This window comes from Pezoporus wallicus, unplaced genomic scaffold (assembly GCF_028554395.1).
Source record: "Pezoporus wallicus isolate ANWC-B61680 ecotype Strahan unplaced genomic scaffold, APGP_CSIRO_Pwel_v1 contig_5767, whole genome shotgun sequence".
NCBI classification, from domain to species: domain Eukaryota; kingdom Metazoa; phylum Chordata; class Aves; order Psittaciformes; family Psittacidae; genus Pezoporus; species Pezoporus wallicus.
The window spans coordinates 6,312,268-6,332,068 of NW_026640599.1; the positions used below are offsets into that span (position 1 = coordinate 6,312,268).

Genomic DNA, 19,801 nt, shown 5'->3' on the forward strand with positions numbered 1-19,801 from the left:
GCAGATGCACTTTGAATCTTGGCAATAAAGTCACTGTGTTAGAGCGAGTACCCACCATCAAGCTTAGGAAGAGAGTAGTGTAAAAAAACTGTGTGCCACTGACTCTGGCTACTTCAGCCTTCCATTGGCACTATTAAATAATGGAATTTCTTCCAAATAGCGTTTCCTTTCGGCTTCCTCAACTGGTGAGGTGTGAGGCTGGCAGCTTTCACTAAGGCTCTGCTGGGGACCAGCCCCTTTCCCCAGGTAACCGCAGGGAGGGCACAGAATTTGCCCCAAGAGACTTCCCTGTGTGGGAATTTGCTGTCCCTCTCCTTTCCCAAATACAGAAGAGATTGTTGGATTTTCACAAAACTGGATATATCTGCTAAAGAAGAAGGTGGGCTCTCAGGTTTTCACTTGCTGTTTAGGAATCGTGTCCCATTGCTGCTGAGTGGGCAAGTGTCCCCAAATCTCACTGGTATCCACAAATACCAGTATTTATGCTTATTCCTTAAGCTCTAGAGCATAGCCATTTCTGTAATTCATATAAATTTGAGAGTAGTTATTAGATCTTCATAGAAAAAGTTACACAGAAAGGTTTACAGTCCCACAGGAATGCCTGCTCTTTTGTCTTCCTTTCCCATCTTATCAGCTAGAAGAAAATTATTAATAATGAAAAAATATAACTTATACCAGTATGGCGTACCATTAGTGAAAATATGAGTGTTTTATGAGATGGTATAAAAAGGGGTTTTAGTAAACACAGTACCTGTAGTCATTTTTCCCCAGATCCCATGCTGTAGGATGGCAGACAACTTTCCTGTTGTCTGCTGGCTCTGTGAGCATAGAGTTATTCCAGAAGCCCTCAGTCATTTCGTCGAGGCCAATGGAGGTGAAGAAGGCCTCAGCAGCTTTAAATATTCTCATTGCATCCCACTGCTGAGGGAGACAACGCCACCATTAACCATTGCTTCCCACAGAGCCTGTTCCCTGTGGTGGGCTTAACACAGGGCAGCTGCCTTCGTATTTATCTCCCATGAACTTCAGATCAGCACCTCATTTTCTGGGAATAAGATGGTAGTGTTTGCCTTTGGCATTTCCGTAAATTCTGCTGGTAACTGGAATTAAGTGTTTTCTCCACAAACAAAACCGGTTTCCTCACTCAGAGGTTCAGCAGATAGCACCTGGCCCAGACCAGAGAAGCCCTCAACCAAAGATAAGGCAGTGCACATAAAAAAGGCATGACTCTCAATAGCATGTCAGATCTGGGGTGCAACCCTTTGGCCATTTCAGCTGGGGACTACTGATTTGAGAGAGCGAAGCAGCACTCCAAGAATATGAGCATTACAGGAGATCTCAGCCAGAACCATAAAACCTGGCAAATGCATCTAGAAGACTTCTCAGATTATAACTGCATGGTAATGTTCAAAACATTTTTGTCATTCAGCAGTTTTATTATTCCACATAGGAGGACCTCTGCATGTACTGGACTGAGTTTTCAGAGTCATTTAGGTGGCAGACAGATCAGTTGGATGAGAATCCTAAATTGGGTACATCCACTAACAAGGATGAGTTCAGCCTTTGCCTCAAGGCTCTGTAAATAATGCTTTCCTCCTCACAGTGGTACTTTAATATACATAAGTTTATGACTACAAGGGGGTCAGTATTGTAAAACAGAGGTGAGATTGATGCAGACTTGTTCAAACTGCTTATGAATCAAATTTCTCCATTCCTTCTCTTGCCAGCATAACTTTTGCATGGAGTGCTCCTATTGAAAAGGAGGTAGATTTGCGGTGAATAATCACATTTTAGAAATTAAATTCCACCAGAGCTTCACTTCTTTTATCTTGTAAAAGGAGTGAATCTTAGTCAAGGCTACAGAGATTTATCTTCATCCATGTTCCCGTTTTGGTAAAGGTGTTGTCACAGCTGTTAGCACCACAGATCTCAAACACAGACCTTATGGTGCCATGCAGCTATCAAAAGATAACAGGCAGCACTGCAGTTCCTAGCTGTATTCAAATAAACAAGACTGGGAAAAAAAACCCACAAACCAAACAACAACCCAAACTGCAATACACAAACTATTTGATTATGGTAATGGCTGGCAAAGGTCATATTTGAAACCAGCCAACTCCATGAGTTCTGAAATATTTATATGTACAAAATACATCTCTTAATGGATGGAGGTCTCTGAGGAAAATAGATGTGGAGCCAAGATTAAGCCAGTCAAAGAAACTGGAGAAGAAAGAGAGGAGAACAGCTAAGGGAAAAGGTACAGTGCATGAACACATTAAGGTGAAGAGCAAACAAAAAAGGATGCTGAAAGCAATGTTTTGCCTTAGGGCAGCTATGGCTTTCTAAAAAAGCAGCTGAGATCTGCTCTATAATTGTTATTCCATCTAGATTTCTTGCGTAATTTGTACTGCATAAAAGCACGTCTTACCTTTTGAACCATTGTAGAAGTTACATCAATGTTGGGTTTGGCTGGATAGGGAACTGTCAAGGCATACAGATTTGTCCAAAATCTACCCCACATATCACCTTCAAATAAAGAAAGAAACAAAGAAAGAATTTAAATGATTGATTATATATTGTTCAAAAGTGCTAGACAGTTCTAGAAATTGTGCAGTGTCATAAATGGATGTCCTATACATGTAAATAGGTCTGATTCAGCTGTGGAGGTCAGAAGTTCTAGGAAGTCATGCATAGGTCAAAGTCAGATCAAAGATCCTTTTATTCTACAAGATCAGCTATTATTTTAAAATGCAGTTTCAGAACAGGTCACCTTCCTAAAGGTCTGTTCACAACCGAACTTCATGTTGTTAGTCCACATGATTGTTGATGCCGTGTTCAGGTACATTACAGTTACAGCAACCTGATGCTTTGTGCTTTGGAAGCAAAGTTGTGGAAATGCGGGTCCTTAAAATACGATTTAAAAGGGAATATGGGTCTCTCTGAAACTCTCATTTCTAAGTAAGACAAGTGCTGCAGAGGAGAGGGAAATGTCCCACCCAGTGCTGGAGTTCTGAGCTGAGAGTTACCAGCTCCAGCAAGGATGAGGACACCTGCCTTCCCTACCTGCCACTGCTGCTAAGCACCTGTGTCATCTCTGCCAGGGACTTTACTCCATTTCTCCTCTCCCTTTCTCTTATCTGTAACCTGTTTGTTAATATCCTGATTAAACAGGCAGATTACTCTCTTCCCTTATGCCTTGAAGGGGTCTGCCCTGTGTACAAAGTCAGGCTTGCGTGGCACGGCCGCGTTGACATACCCAGCAAGTGAGCAGGCAGGCATCCTGTGGAGCTGATGAGCTCGGGGCCATAGACCTGCTCCAGCTGGTGCCTCACATAGGCATGCAGCTGTTGGTACAGAGGTTTTATCTGGAGGCAGAGGAGAAGAAGGAAACAAATTATTTTCTCTTTGCTCTACACCACTCATCCCTCTTAAACAGAGAGCCTCAAAAGTGTCTGACAAAGTTCTCCTGGCAGGTAAGTGTACCCCAAACCTGCAGCCGAGCTTTGCCTCAGGGCTCAAGTGCTGAGTCCAGATCCTAACCCCAGAAGTCCTGCTCAGATATGAGGGAGGGAGAATTGCTAACTTTACATGAGGAGTATCACAGATGCCATCTACCCATGGGTAACATGGTTTCCCACATGGGCCCTGCCTGGAGGAGAGACATCTCAGCTCTGCAGAGCCCCCTCTTTTCCCAGCCTTTGGCACAGCGCAGCCAAAGGGGACCAAGCTGATCTTAGAATGGCTGCGGAGGTTAAAAAGTTTATGTTTCCCAACATCTGTTAACCCCATGCGGGCTAGGATTAGTCAGTTTAAAGCAGGTCTTCCTTCACAACATTGACACATGAGACCTCCATCACAAAACACAACCCTGTGGCTCAGATGAGAGCTTTTTTCTGCCTCTACCTGCTCAAATGTCTTCTCCACATCTCTGACCAGTTGGTCACGGCTGTATTTGTATTCTTCTGGATAGTCTGCTTCATAATTTGCTCTCCAGTAATCTCCATAGTCAGAATAACCTGTAAAGCACAGATGCATCAAATCAGGATACCACACATGGAACCACGTGGGTCTGCAGAAGTGCTGCTCCCTGCTGATCCCATGCAGACCTGCAAAGGGTCTAGGCAGGGGGAGAGTGCTCATCCATGGCTCTGTTCCATGAATATGCAGGTATGGTAGTGTTCCAAGAAATGCAGTTATTGCAGTCACGGTTATCTGCTAATTAAGGTCATTCCAGTTGGAGGTCAAAGGAAATTGTCACTCCTGACTGGAGCACCTGTGGCTATGAGGGAGGGCAGCCTCTGTCAGGCTGTGTACTAAGGGGTTCTCACTGAAGATGTAAGGTGGTGGACACTGAATATGGCCCCCCCCTTCTAGCAACGAAATCACCAGGGCAGGTGTAGATACCAGGACTGGAACTCATCTCCCAGTTCCACCAAATCTTCCAGTCCACTGAGCTCCATTAAGCCTGGAGTAGAAATGTCTCATAGCTGAGGCCTCTTCCTTAGTGATATGGAGAAAGTTCTTTATGATCATTTCTTAATATTTGATTTTTTTGTGTCTAACTATTCAGGCTATAATTTCTTATTCCTTATGTCTAGCTCCAGCTTGACACTTTTCACAAAACAAGGATATAGGAAAGCAGGTGATACAGGTGCAGTTTGGCCAAGAGACAGATAATATAGCTACTTCAAAAGATATTTTAAAAGAAAACTAGCAGCCATCTGCCATTGTCCCTTGAGAAAACAGTTCCAAATTGTGCAAGACTCATGCATGTTTGTTACTTTCTGGGTGCCAGAAAAGAAAGATAAAATTGCGACTTACTATTAAGCTTTGCAACCTCATTTTTAAGTTCAACATACTCTTCATATAATGGCCTCATCGTTCTGCCAACGCCAGCTCTCCAGCCTTCCCAGGCCCACAGCCTCTCATTATAATCCGTGCTGTTGGCCATAATAGTGTCAAGACCTGTCAGAAAAGAAAAATAAGTACTAAGACTTGAAAGAGCAGAATCTCTGTTTTTCTTTCACAGGAAACAAATTAGCCAAAGCAAAAGAAATTTTCAAGAACTCACTATTTTATTGCATCCTTTTCTGATTTGAGCTTTTCCTGTCCTTCTCTTTAAGAGACATGGAGCAGATCATGAGTCCCTTATATGCTCTCTTTACATTAGCTTCCCTTAAACGGGCAGTGTTCTTGGGACTGGCCTCAATGTAATGTTGAGTCCAACAGGACTTTGATGATGGGGAAGAAAATGGACTTTCTGTGACACAGGCAAACTCCAGGTGACAGGCAGACTGTCACACAAGCTGAAAGCTCTCTTCAAATTCTGTCTACTACAGGTAGGAGACAGTATGTCTTGTGGGCAGCAGGCCCGCTGGAGGTCCCTGAACCACACGATGCAATTAAATTGTGACTAAGTTTTAGATAACAGAATATATCTATTGAAATGACAGCCTGGTCTCTTGCAGTCAGGAGCCACTCTTGGGCTTTTTGGTTTTGAACCCTCAGTGTAAAGGACAGAGTAGGGGCTATGGTTAGTACTGTACCTGGCTCCAGCACCAAACACTCGGATGGTTCGGTGATTTTACAGACAGTCCCAGTGCTGTAGATGGTACTCATTGTATTTAGCACAGTGCTCAGCTGCAAGTTAGGTGTGAGATAGTCTGTTAGAAACACACTTTGTGCAAAATAACAGCCAATTATGCTAATTCCTTAAAAGCTCAATTCAACACTTCACCCACCAGCTTAGCATTTAAACAAACGGTTAAACTCAGTAGAGATTAATGAAAGAATTTTCCTAAATGCATTACTGAACCAGGACCTAGCTGGAAAAGGCAGATAATCTCCCAAATTTATGATGTAATATTCAGGTCCTTAGTATACAGTCAGAGAGAGCCCTGGATTTAATGATTATCATGACAGCTAGCAATGTACAGTAGCAATCAAACAATACAGTTTAGCAACATGCTTCCGTAAGCGTGGATGCACCTAAATTTTTCAGGTAGGTCATGGTTTTCAGTGGCAGCAAAAAGGGCCCCTTCTGCAGGTGCTGCGACGCTCCCTGTTACTTGCGGTTTTTTACATCACATGGCACTGGTTGCATAGATCTGCTTATACTTCATTACAGGGAAGTTACAGCTTATGTCTTGGGTCAGCTGAAGGCCAAATTAATCTGAAATCATTCAGCTCTACCTCCGAAACTATGCAATAGCTCTGGTTTGAGGTGTTTTTTTATGTTTCAGATTTTCATACCTCAAAAAATCCATGTACCACTTTTAGCTTCTCTTTTTGGACTATGTTATTTCTCATTTAAACCTTTAAATCATAACTATGTAGAGCTGTCAGTGGGAGGGGTAGTTAATGACTAGCTCTAACTTTATCTCTGTTAGCATTAAAGTAAGTTGGTGCCTAGAGAAATTTTTGTATTGATGAATCCCATCGGACTGTACAAAAAGTCACTTGTCAAGCAAAAGCCAATTTCACCCCCAAAGGCCATTTATCTGGGAAATTGCAGGCGTCAAAACAGGGAGGATACTGAAAAAAATCCTCCTCAACAGAGAAAGTATTGCCATCAGTGCATTGCTGTGTTCCAAAATAAACACAACTTTGTAGGAACTGTCAGCATTCCCACCAAGGTAATCTGCCCAGAAACACATCTCATTTGGATCAGACAGGAGATCCATCCAATCTGCTTTTCTTGCATGGTGGTTAACACTGCTGATCTCAGCAGAAAAATCTCAGGATCCTTCTAGAATCAGGACTGCAGGATCCCCAAGTTCAATGCTCTTTCAATTTAATCTGCAGCAAAAGGAAACTAATTTAGCCTTAAAGTGTTTGGTTATAAATCCCTTTTGCGTCTGCACAGCTATTCCAACTCCACATATAGTCATTATCCATGCACATGCCTCTTACATAAACTTGTCAGTGGAAACATCAAGCCTTACTATGAATCTTGCTAAATCCTGATGGCCTTCAGCAGCCTTCTGTGGAAGGAAGTCACCAACCCTCTGCAATTTCAGGCAACCCAGTGTGCCCGCTGCATAAAACACCCCCTTTTTCACTGGTTAATAATGAAACATGAGCAAAGAAAGAAAGTCTTCCTCCACCTTTTTGACTCATTGAATATCCTTTGACCCATCTCTTTCTGCTCATTGCTCTAGGTCTGGACTTAGCCAAGCACTTCTCACAGGTACTCTTTTCCACTTAGGACCAATACAGCTATTTGTCAAGGACACCTTTGAGGCGTGTGTTCATGTTCGAAATTCATTGCATGGATTACACAACGAAACTGCTGACTTGGATGGGAACCAGCTTCGTAAACCAGACCTCCCCATCAGTCCTGCACTGCTATGAGTACCTTGAACAGGTACACTCTCCATTCTGGTGCTGGAAAAAGGCATCATCCTGAGACAAGCAGGGTGGCAACAACACTCTGCCCTTGCTTGGGGGGTGCTGTGGCAGGCAGCTCAGCTCAGCTCACCTCACAATAATGAGCTACATTCATCAACTTACTCTGCTGTATTTTTCTGGTGACAGCACAGATGATCCTCTGTCCTGGAGAGCCTGAATCTGAAGCCTGGTGAGAGCATCCTGGATGCTGGATAACGGGAAGCTGCTGGCATTCCTGGAGGCCTCCTCGTAAAACATGGACCACTTGGCACCTGCCTCATTCTGAAAGAGGTTCACACAAACCCTGAATTACTCTGCTGAAAGAGTCCACCATCCTGAAATACTCAGTAGGCAAGAATGTTACTTCTGGGAAAACTTCCTTTGTGGAGACCACCTGGGGATTGCAGGCTGAGCATTTGCACTGATTTGCAAATGATTGAAGAATGCTTTGGCTTTGCTTTGTTAGCATATCCAGATAACTTTTTCTTTGGAAATAGCAAAAAGCAGACCTGTCACCTCACACCATGCTTGTTATAATTGATCCAGCATCACCTACCTCTGTTCCCTGATACTTTAAAACACCATGTGTTCTTCCTTTAGTGCTTTTTTCCACCCACCTGTGCCTAACAAAAACCAGATACAAGTCAGGGCACGAGAGGTCTGCATCCCAGATGTCATTCCCCATTTCTGCTTCAAGTAGCAGTGACAGACAGCAGCCATATGCATATATCAATTTATATATCAATAATATCATAATAGATCAATATATATAAAATCAATAACCATATGCAAATATCAATTTCTCCTGAAGTTCTGGTAAATAAATTATTATACTTGAGCTTAGAAGCCCAGAAATAGGTGCCTAGATTGGGCATGCAAAACCTCAATGTTTTGCATGAGGTTGCTTTTATCACTGCTACAGTTTTATACCATGAGATGTGAAACTCCCCGATTTCAGTGCACAAAGTAGCCCCATAAAGACATTATTTGGATTTTGGACTGTGTTATTTTTATTTTTATTCCCCTTTTTAAAATGTTTGTACATTGCATATCAATACCCATCCCAAATGGTAACAAGAACAGTACTAATTAACCTGGATCCTCAGGACATTTTAATTAATTGTGCTCATGCCAGAGCTTCCTGGGTTGTGGAGAAGGCACCTGTAACATCTCCCTCAGCAGAGCCCCTCCCTGCTGAAGCATCAGGAAACACCAATGTCATATTGACTCTGAAAAGCTCTTTCATGCACATTGTGTAAATCTGTGTCTGAACTCCTTGTGCTGAGCAGGGATTGATAGGTGCCTTAGTAGCAGTGAGGCAGAAGAGGGGGCTCTTTGGCTATAAAAGCTGGGGGAAAGAAGTTAGCTTGCTGTCTGATTTTTCCTCAATTAGAGGTACTGGTTGAGAAGTCAGAGGAATAGTTAAGGTGTTTGTGGCACAGTTTACAAGGAATATGGTTGGGAAGGAGCCAGAAAAGACAGTATTCATTAACTCTGATTCTCATAAGTGGGCTTATTTCAAGTGTTACTGAAGAGATCAAGTGAGAGAAAATGTTCTCTTTGAGCACTGAACTAATTGATTCTTCTTGCTGGTGTCTTCTCATGTATTTTATTATCATCTCACTAATGCTGAAGCTACTATATCGGGCTTTTATTTTACATGTTTGGAAATGTTAGAGTATAAGTACCTGGTGCCTCAGAAAACATTCCAGGTTGACAATGATTAGCCATTCAGATTTCTTCCAGCAACCAGTCTCCTTGCTTTAATTAAGAAATACGATCATTAAACCATGTTTTAATTAAGCTATAAGACCACGAAGTGGAAGAGTTAAACCATTACGGAAAATTGGATGTAGGATGTTCAGCTTCATTTTTCTGCTCTGAATTGTTTTTCTGTAAAGCTTGAGTTAATCTTAAAATACACACAGCTACAAAATTCAAGGTGTCTGTCCATTTTGAAAGGTTCCACTGTTATGAGATGCTAGGCTGAGGCATGGCAGCCATGATCTTGTAACCACCTAGATCATGGCTAACTGCTCTTCATAAACACGGTACCTGCCTACAGATCCCACCTGCCTCGACAGCTAGAGGTTGAGAAGCAGGGAGAACTGTACTGCAAGATAACGTACGTACAAATGCTGTGGTCTTTTCTGCTGCAAGGCAGCATCTCCCCTGGGCCCTGGAAGAAGACCATGCCTCCAGCCTGTGACCTCTCCAAGAGGAAAGGGGTCCTACACAGGAACGGTGCACCAGGAAGCGCTGGTGGTGGTGGACCCCAATCAGAAGGAAGCATCTCTCTCACATTTCAGAGCAGAACATGCACCACTTCCTTGCCTTTCCTCTTCGCTCACCAGGGTGACTCAGGGTAATGGCTAGGGACAAGTCCAGCCTCTGACCATCCCCATGTACTGCATAGGCAGCCTAGGCACCAACCCTAAGCTGTAGAGGCTGGTAGTGGCCCAGGCACCTCCAGCGAGGCATTGCTGTGTTAAAGCAAGACCCTCTACCCTCCTGAAACTAAACCACAGCTACCAAAGAAGTAGCAGTCCAATTTCAGCCAACTTAACTGGAACCAAAATAGGCTAGAAAGTAGCCGTCAGATTCCTCAAAAAACAGTAAAACCCGTGGGATGGAGCACTTACCATTTGCCTGGCAGTCTCCTCAGTGATGTTGGTGTTGTAGTTCCATGAGGCAAGGGCGCTTTCATAGCTGATGTCTTCTGCCTTCCTGTTAAATTCTTCTAGAAACATTTGGGCTTGTAGTGTGACATCCTGGGGGGTCACGACAGCGCTCAGACCACAGACAAGCCAAAGGTGGACCAACATATTCTTGTCTGGGCTAAGAACCACTCAGTAGGTTTCCTCAGGTAAGCTTCTGTGTCAGGCTATATCTCATCAGCCTTCAAGCATGACTAGAGTGAAGAAAAAAGGCTGAATCTAATTTGTGGGGCCTTTTATGGGTTTTATCCATTGTAGGAGAGAAAGGAAAAAGTTTTTTATAAAAAGACAAATAAACAAAAGTCAATTATTAACTTTGGGAAAACATAATTACTGCTGCCATTTTATGGCCTTCTTATAAAAGGCTTTTACTTTTGGTTAATGTTTCCCAAATGTGCTGTCAATGATACCGCTGGCCAATTTATCTATAGCCTGCCCTTGTCTTTGGTAGCTCAGAATCTGTGAATCCTTTAACAAGTTGGTGATAAGCTGTAAAAATATTTAGAAACTTCACTGAAACACCAAGCTGTGAACCTTAACTCCCAGGCAGGAAGAAACCCCAGTTAGCCTGACATAGGGTATGTGGCTGGGGGTTTAGGTCCATGTTTTAAAAGCCTTTGCAAAGCCCAAGTGGTTTGGATGATATACCTCATTTTCAAAGCATCTGGGGCATATAAAACCAGATTTTTTAATGTGTTCACTGAACTATTGAAAAATAGCAAGAGATAAGTGGGATCACAGCGTCTTGCATAGAGACCTAATCTGAACTATCAACTGGATTTAAGTACTATGGTGACTCTGACTACTAATGTGACTCCAGTTTAACATCTTAATACCTTTGCTAATCTAGCTTGGAACCTAGCACTTACTGCAGATCAATGAGAAAATCGATGCACAAATTAGTTCTGGAAATGCAGCTTGGGTTGAGTGTTATGGTTCAGACAACATCTTGGTATTTTTTTAAATTAGCCTGTTTCTACCCAGGATCACCTGGCTGCTTTTGGTTTGGGTTCTTGGTTTATTTCTTGCCAAGGGGGAGTTTTCTGGGACACAACTCTGCAGCCACATCCATGGGTTTGGTTTCCAGTTCTCAGCAGAGCCCCTCCAAAACCACTGAGTCTGTCTGCATATCAGCAGCAGCAATCAGCCCCTTCATTGCCAAACCCAAGAAGGTAGCAGCAGCCTTCCATCTGCAAGAGACTGAAACTAGCACAGCCTCAGCAGGGCAACCAGCAACAGGCATCCCCAGCAAGCAGAGCCAGAAACTAGGGACCTTGAGGAAGCACCTTGTTTCAATATTGTCTGATACATGTCCCAGGGACCAGGTAAAAGTGATCTCTCATCCGTGTACAATCTTTTAACAATCTTTTAGCAATCTTTTTTTTTTTTCCAATAACATTCACTCAACCCTTCCCCACGTTCCCTAAATTCCATGTTACTTTTCTCAGCGCCATCCAGACTCACTACATTTTGTGCTTTCTCAGCAATCATGTCCACATCTGATCGTAACTGAAACCTTATCAATGATCAGTAGTGCAATCACCATCCATATCTTAGATGATGTACCTTGCTGATACACACCTTCTTTCTGGCAACATCAGCCAACATTGACTCATTTGTGACCTTTCCAGTAGCACTGCTACTTGCTCAGTTGTTCCTTTTTTGTCTCTGTACCTCTGGTTCCAGGGTGGCACTAATAAGCATACTTTGAATTTGTTTGGGCTGAATCCATAGCAATGATTTCAGACCAGTTATCCAGTTTTTTATGATCATTTGGAATCGTTAATCCTTCAAAAGACTTCCACCTGGCAATGCCGCAAACCTGTTAGGTTTTCTCTTCCCTCATCCAGATTGTATGGGGTACAGCAAGGCCCAGGAGTTATCACTTAAAATGGCCCCTCTTCTTGACTGATAACTGTAAAGCCTGTTTTTTTAAGTAATTATGCGCCTTTTGTGATTCTTGTCTAGCTCATCGTTCCTTAATTTGTCAGTGAGTCTGTCATGTACTGAAATGTTGATAGGTTTTTGTGTTGTTTCATCTGCTGTCTGTCAGAGCAGGGAATTATGTCTATTATTACCTTGATATGATTTCTTCTCTCCCATTAGTCAACAGGGATTATGTTGACTGTTCACTTTAACTCTCATTTTCTCCTCTATGCTGGTAAATTACCTGAACACTCACTGGACCCAGTACTTCTTCAGGTACTAAAACAGTGAGCTGAAAATGGTAGCAGGGAGAGCCACACTGAATTACGCCGCAGATTTTCAGCCTTCTTTGTAAGTTCTTTTCTATTGCATACCTAAATGCAACACTTGATATCATATCTGAGAAATAATACAAGAATTACACTGCATCTTTCTTGCCATTGCCTTAACTCAAGAGAAAAAACTCTAACCTGTGAGATTAATTAGCACAAAGACATGTTCTGAAAAACAGTTACAACAGTGGGGCTCCACACGCATCATACTTTCATGGATGGATTTGTTTCCGCAAGCAGACACATGGAAGACCACTGGATACAGACTTGTTTGTGTCAGCCTTACTGCAGGCTTTCTGAAGGATGGCTGGGCTCTGAGCTTGGAGTGACTTGTGTAGTCTAAAATGGTGAGGGCAGGTCTGTTGGGAGAGGATGCCATCCACTCTCAGATGAGCTGGGAGCATTTCTTGGGGTGGACCTTCTGGCTGGTCTGGCAAGAACCTGGAGATAGTTTGTGCCACAGCAAAAAGGAACAGCAAACAACTGAGAAATGGAAGTAGCTTGATCCTTTTCAGGAAATCCAAACATCCAGCAAGGGCAGCAAGGCAGCAGCCCTTGGGCTTGGTTGACAGGAGAAGAGCAACGAGGAGTTAAAATCCAGTCTCATTCAAAGATGTTGTATGCAATGGCAGGCAGCCTGCTTGGCTCAGAGCAAAGATGACTATGTCAGTTTGCCACAGTACAAAGGCTGCAGATAACCTGACATGACGGCACAAGCTCATTCTTTTCCAGTGTGCCAATCCTCCCCTCCACCCCTCAGGTCGGCAGTGAGCACTGTGGCTCCCAGCTCCTACCTGATACTCCCAGTCCAGTAGTCTCAAGGGTTTGAGTTGCTTGACATCTACTTAAATAGCTGCCCGCCAATGTTCGTCTGTACTCTGGCTTTGTTAGAACAGCTTTCTGCCTCATCACTCATGTTGCTGGCTGAGCTGTGCTATGAAACTAGGACTGCAATAACAAAGAATTGCAGTCAGGGCATGCCTCAATAAGAAACTCCTGTGTTGTGGATTGGGCATCACAAAGTCTTTAAATTGCTTAAAATATCATTATCAGGCAATTTTTTTCCAGGCAGGATAATTGCCTAAGCTCTCTGCTGCACTTTGTTATTCTGCCTAGTGCATAAAAGACAGACATAAGCATTACTCAGTGACTGATTTACAGAGAGGAGCTCTGAAGGGCTATGGCTGCATAGCACCAGGGCTGCATGGCTTGGAGCATCCCCAAGGAGGACGAGCTGCTGTGGAACAGCTGTCCCGCTGCCTGTGCAGGGTTGCGCCTGAGCCACTCTCTGCCATTCCTCTGCTGTTTGCCAAAGAGCTGCTCAAATCAGTTAAATACCTGGCAAGTCCTTGCTCTGAGGGCTCCCCGTAAAGTGGCTTTGTGGAGGCAGTGGATGGCCCAAGCATGGCTTCAGCCCCAGCGCACGTTTCTGTGACACTACAGTAGTACTTGGAGAGGGGCCACACTGCTGCAGCTGCACCTGGGCATTGCTGGGGGGCAATCCCAGCTCCTCTCCCTCTTCCTGGTGCTTCAAACCGGGGGCTGGGCAAATAGTCCTTTTAATCCCTGAGCAGCCTTTTTCCCACATGACTAACTCTTCTGCATGCATGACATACGCCCTTTTCCAGACAAAAGCCCTCCTGCCACTGCCGGGATCGGGGTGCTGGCTTTCTGGCTCACCAGTTGCCCTCAGCCCATGTGACGGGGCCTTTCCCCTCACTGCGAGCACTCCTACAAGAAGGGAGTTATGTGAAATCCTTGTGTCTGCTCCCTAGGTTGGGAGCAGAGCTGTGCTGCAGCAAGGGTGGACATCTCGGTTACTCTGCAGGTAGGCACATTCTGTCCTGCTCAACCTCTGAGCCACCTGGGACCAGCTCCGGTGCAAAAGGCACATACCAGCAGCCGGTCTTGGCATAGCTGGCTCTTCCTCTGCAGTGACAGGGTGGATCAATGGCTGGTTGAATTAATTCCTCATTGTCCAGCAAGAATGGAGGTCAAGGCAATGAGTGCAGGGCAGAAAGACTCCCCACCTGCTGCCCCCCCACACAGGACCTTCATCTCAGAGGGGAAGAACTGAGGCAGGGGGAGCTTCTACCTCGCTTGCACCCACCTCCTGCAGCTGATTTGGCCACACGGCCATATCCCAGTAACTTCATAGAGCAGGGAGGGGTTTGCACCCTGCCAACCTGGGGTTGGGGCTGGCACCTTGGATGACTAATTCATATCCCTCCATAAACTGCTGTTCCATGGCAGGCTGCTTCACTGCCTGGATTTCAGACTTAAAGAAAAGCTATGACCTCTGCGCCACACTTTTTTGCTCCAATAGAGGCACAGACTGGTGGCTGTTCCCCAAGCCAAAGCGTGCTCACCATCGCCAAGGAGGGAATTGCCCTGTGGGTAGGGGCAAGCCCCACATCTGAAGACAACATCACAATATCAGGAGTTGTGTAAAGATGCTGTCAGTTGCCCAAAGCGTCAGGAAACCAAAGTGTTTTTCCACGGTTTTGGAGAAAGCTGAATGATTTTCAGGAAGGCAGATGAGTGTACAAACCAGCAGGTTAAATTAGGATATCATAAAGTGTCACTGCTGAAGGCCACAATCAAAATCAAGACCATATGCTAAGAAAGCAAAGGAGAGGGAAGCACCCAGGGGCACAATACTCTGTATTCCTTATGCCCTGCCCATTACAAAAAGCCACCTTGCCCCACCAATGAAGGGAAAGGTACTGATCCTGTGAAACACAGCTTTTCATCTAGGCATCCAGTGTTCTCATTTCAGTTTTACTGAGTGCTCCCAGTTCGTTTTACACTAAACATGTGTCTACACATCAGCATCTACAATGTTGTTTCAATACAATATCATAGTGTACATCACTCCAGAGTCTGTTGGTCCACAACTGATAAAAACTACACACTGTAATTTGTAGCAATTAGGATCTAAATGATAGGAGAGAGGCAGAAGCTGACAGAAAGAACGCCAGAACACACTCTCTCGTTATTTCTCAAAAATTAAATGTTTCCTATTTAGCCGTTGCTGTCGCTAATAAGATACTTGGATGGCTTCAGATTGCCACCTCCAAGGGAAAGGGAAACACAGGAGAAGGAAGACAACAGCAAAATCAAACTTTTCTTTTTGATCTTAGGTCAAATTCAGCTCATACCGAACCTTCTGACTTTACTTTCAGCAAAGTTGAATACATGCTATAAAGGTGGAATTCCTCTGATGCAAACATCAATCCAGCCACAGAATATCCAGTTAAAACACAAACGCATTATGCTAAGTGCATCCACAGTGCTTAATGTATTCATGGAACTGAACATACTGACACATTTGTGCTGGCAAGTGTGTATCACTCATCACTGTCAATGTACTTTAGCTTTATGTGATTTGAAAACTAGCAAGTTCAGTCCATCAAATTAGGTATATCTAACAGTGCAAATTTTTCATTAGCAATTGTCAGCATAGGAAGCTGTGGTGTCACTCCATTGCACACATCCCTCCCTGCATGCCACATTAAAAGGAAACAAAAACCATGAGAGGCTAAAAGAAACTGCTCATAGAAAACCAAGCAGATTGCTCATTGCTAATGGATCGTGGACAGTTGGTCAATGCATTTTGTATAAAAACTTGGCACATTTAAAACAGCTTATGAGTCACAGGTTACTGCACTGATGAACTGACCAAATTTCTGAGGGCAGCAGAGCCATGTTTTTAGGAGTATCTAGAAACACAGACTCACACTGCTCACTGGGAGTTATTTTACATTTTTGTTGCCCTTCTGCCCTAAGATTTAATTTCTTTTGTTTTTCCACATGTGGGAGGTTACATAAGAAAACTCTTTCCTTCAAGGTGTGGTATTTCTCCTTGCTTGGAAAACAATGACGCCCAGTTCAAAGAACCAAATTATCACACCAGAAGCTCCTGTTCTAATTCCACAACTTGTATTAATTTGGGAATTATTTCATTCTCACAGTGATGAAGGAACAGCACTTGAATACTAACCTAAGGCTCCTTGTGCCCACTTCACCCTTCTCTTTTGTGAACAATGGTAGAAACTGTGAACTGGCTTCTGTCTTCCCTCAAAATGCATAACAAAGGTGTCTCTTTATGAAGGCATAGCCAGGAAAGAGTTCTCCATTAAGGTCAATGCAACAGAAGCAAATGTCATACCTGGACAGGCAAATACGACCACGTAGGGCAGAGCCTGTAGGAATATTGGGTCCAGTAGTGAGCACCAGACTTTAAGGTGGCTAACAGGGAGATGTTTAGGAGTGAGAACCACAGAACTTCTCAAAGTATTGTACACTGCCATGGAAGGGAAAAGACAAATGCTGATGTGACAGAACAAGCTTCCTTCTAGTTTTTTCTAACACAGAGTAAGCATCAGCTTGCAGGACACAATGGTTAGCTTTCCTTCAAGCAAGTGGCAGAATGGCTCAAGTAAGGACTTCAGCATCTGCTCACAGTTTGCAATCTTCCCTGCATAAATATAGGTAAACAAAGACTGCTAGCTTCATCTACAAGACCAGTCTGTGATCCATACAACACTGAAGGTTGCACACAGCAAACAGTTGCTTCACAACCAATGCTGGCTCTAATTCAAGGAGGGCACTGCAGAGTTCCCAACATTCTCTAGCACTACAAATGTGTAGCTAATGACTGACAGTGTAAACAACTTGTTCATGCATGATTTGTGCTCATTCTAGCCTAGACATCTCTCTCAAGTAAGCTGAACAGAACTGTAACATCCTTCCTGAAATGTCAACTCTTCAAACAGAACTTCTTTGCCTTTATTGCTTCATTTAACTGAATTTCCTTTTCTACTCTCTTTTCTCTCAAAAGGAGCTCTTGAAAATTAAACAGGGTAGTCTCCGGCACGCCATGTTCCTTTGTCAAAATTCATTGGCATGGCACAAATGTAACTGAAAGCAGAACAACTCACTGTTTTAGGAAGCAGTTTACAGTACAGTCTATATTGTTTGTTCCTCATTTTTCTGTTTATTATCAGGTTGTTTGATGGCAAGTGGTTTAGAGGAAAAAGAAAAAAAAAGGTGAAAGCTACATAAAACATCTGGGTGAGATCCTCAAGGAATATAAATTGTACTGTACCATTTGCAGGCTCTGGACGACAGCCTTTACTAAATCAAAATGCTCTTTGTTTTCTAATATGATCCTGCTGCAGAGACTTCTGTAGCACTGCGCCCTTGATTAACCCAGTTTGTGGTACCTATTTCAGTGAAAGAGCTAATACCAACCCTGACTTCAAAGCATTGCTAAGTGTGATATGTGCCTGTTCATGTATCATTTGCTTCTCTCAAGCCATTTTCTGTCAGCAGAGAGGCAAGCAAGATGTATGATCTGAGTAAATCCCATGTCATCATTAGCAGAACATTACACCAAACTGCTGTAAAGTAATTACGTGGCTAAAAGGTAAGCTGGGAGGAAGTCAGTGATTAAATACCTACCACCAGACTCAGCCCACATCACATAATGCTTTTTGGTCAGAGGCTTTCAATCTATTTTCAAATTATCCACCAGTGCCATGGGCTGAATTCTTCACTCAGACCTTGATAATTATTTTGCTCAGATATGCTTGGCCCTTTTCCATATCGAATGAATTTTATTTCGGTATCATATAATACAATACAGGATAATAGTAATTCTTAGTCAGTAGCTTGAAGTTGCTCTTGCACCGCCAAGCTTTTCTCACCAAAATCTTTCACGGGTTCTTACAGAGGTGCTGCAGTTACAGCAACCCATTGTGGTCACACTGCAGTGTAGCTATCTGTCCTACAAAAAATACAAAAAGTGTGAAGTTCTAGAAATTATGGGATCTGAATTACCTCAATAAAACTCTGCCTAAGTGAAAGACCTTGGGGTAATGACTGAGGAAGCAATAATAACACTGTACTCTGTATCTTCCCTCCATACAATTTTAAACACCAGTAAGCTTCATCTTTGACATTCCTATGAGAAATATATCTCCACATTGTGGATGGTAATTTTGAAGGACTGAGATACTATCATGAATAACTGACTTTATTAATCCTTTTCAGAATGGAGCAGCACACCATCTGGGACACAGAGAAGATGCCATCCTTGTCCAGAGGGACCCACCACCAGGACAACTGTGACAGATGAGACCACATGAGGTAAATTATCAGTGGGTTCCATAGTTTTATTTTGCATTTAGCCCTCTTCTCCCCCAACTCCCTTGAGCTTCTCCCTCTCAGCTTCCTCCCTTTGTCCTGCAGCTTACCCTCCTCTTCCCCATTTCTCCCCTTTTGCTCACCCTGTTCGCAACAGCCAGCGCTAAGTCAAATTGACAGCCAAAAGTGCTCAATACAGCCAAAATGCTGAAGGATGTATACCCTGAGAGACAAGAAACATTTTAGCCTTAGGACTGGATGGTCCTTTACAAGCAGCTTTGACACTATTTTACCCCGTTCTTCTTTGTGAGGAGTCTGATGGAATAACCCTGGTAAATAAATGGGTTTTCTAATATTGCCTCCAAACACAGCAAACAGGATGCCTAATGGTTAAATTCTGCCTCCAGTGATATGGGCATCTTTGGTGATTTCAGATACTGCATCACACTTCCATTCTCTGTGTACAGTTACCCACACACTTGAACCCCCTTTCACTGGAGCTCAGTTCTTCTGAAATCAGTCAGAATTTTATCACAGATTTAAATAGGAATGGGATCAGGGCCCAGATACTACAGTCTGTATGTATGGCAATCCAACACTGCAGTTCAGGGTCTGGCACCATTTGATGCCCTCAACTCCCAGCCACACAAACAGCAACGCAGGTCTGAAAAGTCTCTGCCAACTTACCACCACCTACATGTTGTCACGCAGGTTGGGTACACCAAGCCCAGCAGCTAGTGTCTCAAGCACTGAACCTTTTCAGAAGCTCTCCAGCTGTCACATGAAGGTTCACCTGACCCCAGGCTGGCTATGTCTTGGATGTCTACTCTAGTTTCACTATTTAAAAATGTAAGGGGGATTTTTTTTTCAGAGCTGTGAAATGTCCTCATAGATTTAATGAGAGCTGGGCCACTCACTACAGACTGCACCTTCAGAAATCTGCCCTTTGTTGAAACTTCTACTTTCAACGGATCTTAAACTTTTGCAACTCTTAATTTCCTGGTCATATGCTTTGTGACTTTGACTGTTAAATGAAAAACAGTTTTAGTACCAGACCTTTGCTAGCCTTAAAGCTATATATGGTCCAGCTGCTTTTTAATCTGCTGTTATGGAGGCTGTGAAAGCCTGCTTTTTTTCTCAATAAATGAAAACTTCCATGCACTGATCACTATTCCATCCAAAGGCATACTGCATATCAGCAAAACCAAGTCATTTTACAGAGAAACTTTTGCATATGGCTTGAAAGAAAGCCCAGCAAGAATTGACAATGATAAATGTTATCCCCAG

At 43.4% G+C, this 19,801-nt stretch overlaps 1 protein-coding gene across 1 annotated transcript in view; it reads right to left on the reverse strand.

Moving 5' to 3' along the window:
- Window positions 1-10,277, reverse strand: part of ACE2 (angiotensin converting enzyme 2) — a 28,000-nt gene extending 17,723 nt beyond the window's left edge. The window contains exons 1-8 of the mRNA XM_057419508.1: window positions 10,032-10,277; window positions 7,513-7,671; window positions 5,547-5,640; window positions 4,822-4,965; window positions 3,904-4,016; window positions 3,257-3,365; window positions 2,429-2,526; window positions 752-921 (exon numbers count right to left, since the gene is read on the reverse strand). Coding sequence (XP_057275491.1) covers window positions 752-921; window positions 2,429-2,526; window positions 3,257-3,365; window positions 3,904-4,016; window positions 4,822-4,965; window positions 5,547-5,640; window positions 7,513-7,671; window positions 10,032-10,214 — 1,070 coding nt within the window. The 5' untranslated portion in view covers window positions 10,215-10,277. The remainder of the gene's footprint in view (window positions 1-751; window positions 922-2,428; window positions 2,527-3,256; window positions 3,366-3,903; window positions 4,017-4,821; window positions 4,966-5,546; window positions 5,641-7,512; window positions 7,672-10,031) is intronic.
- Window positions 10,278-19,801: the final 9,524 nt, after the last annotated feature.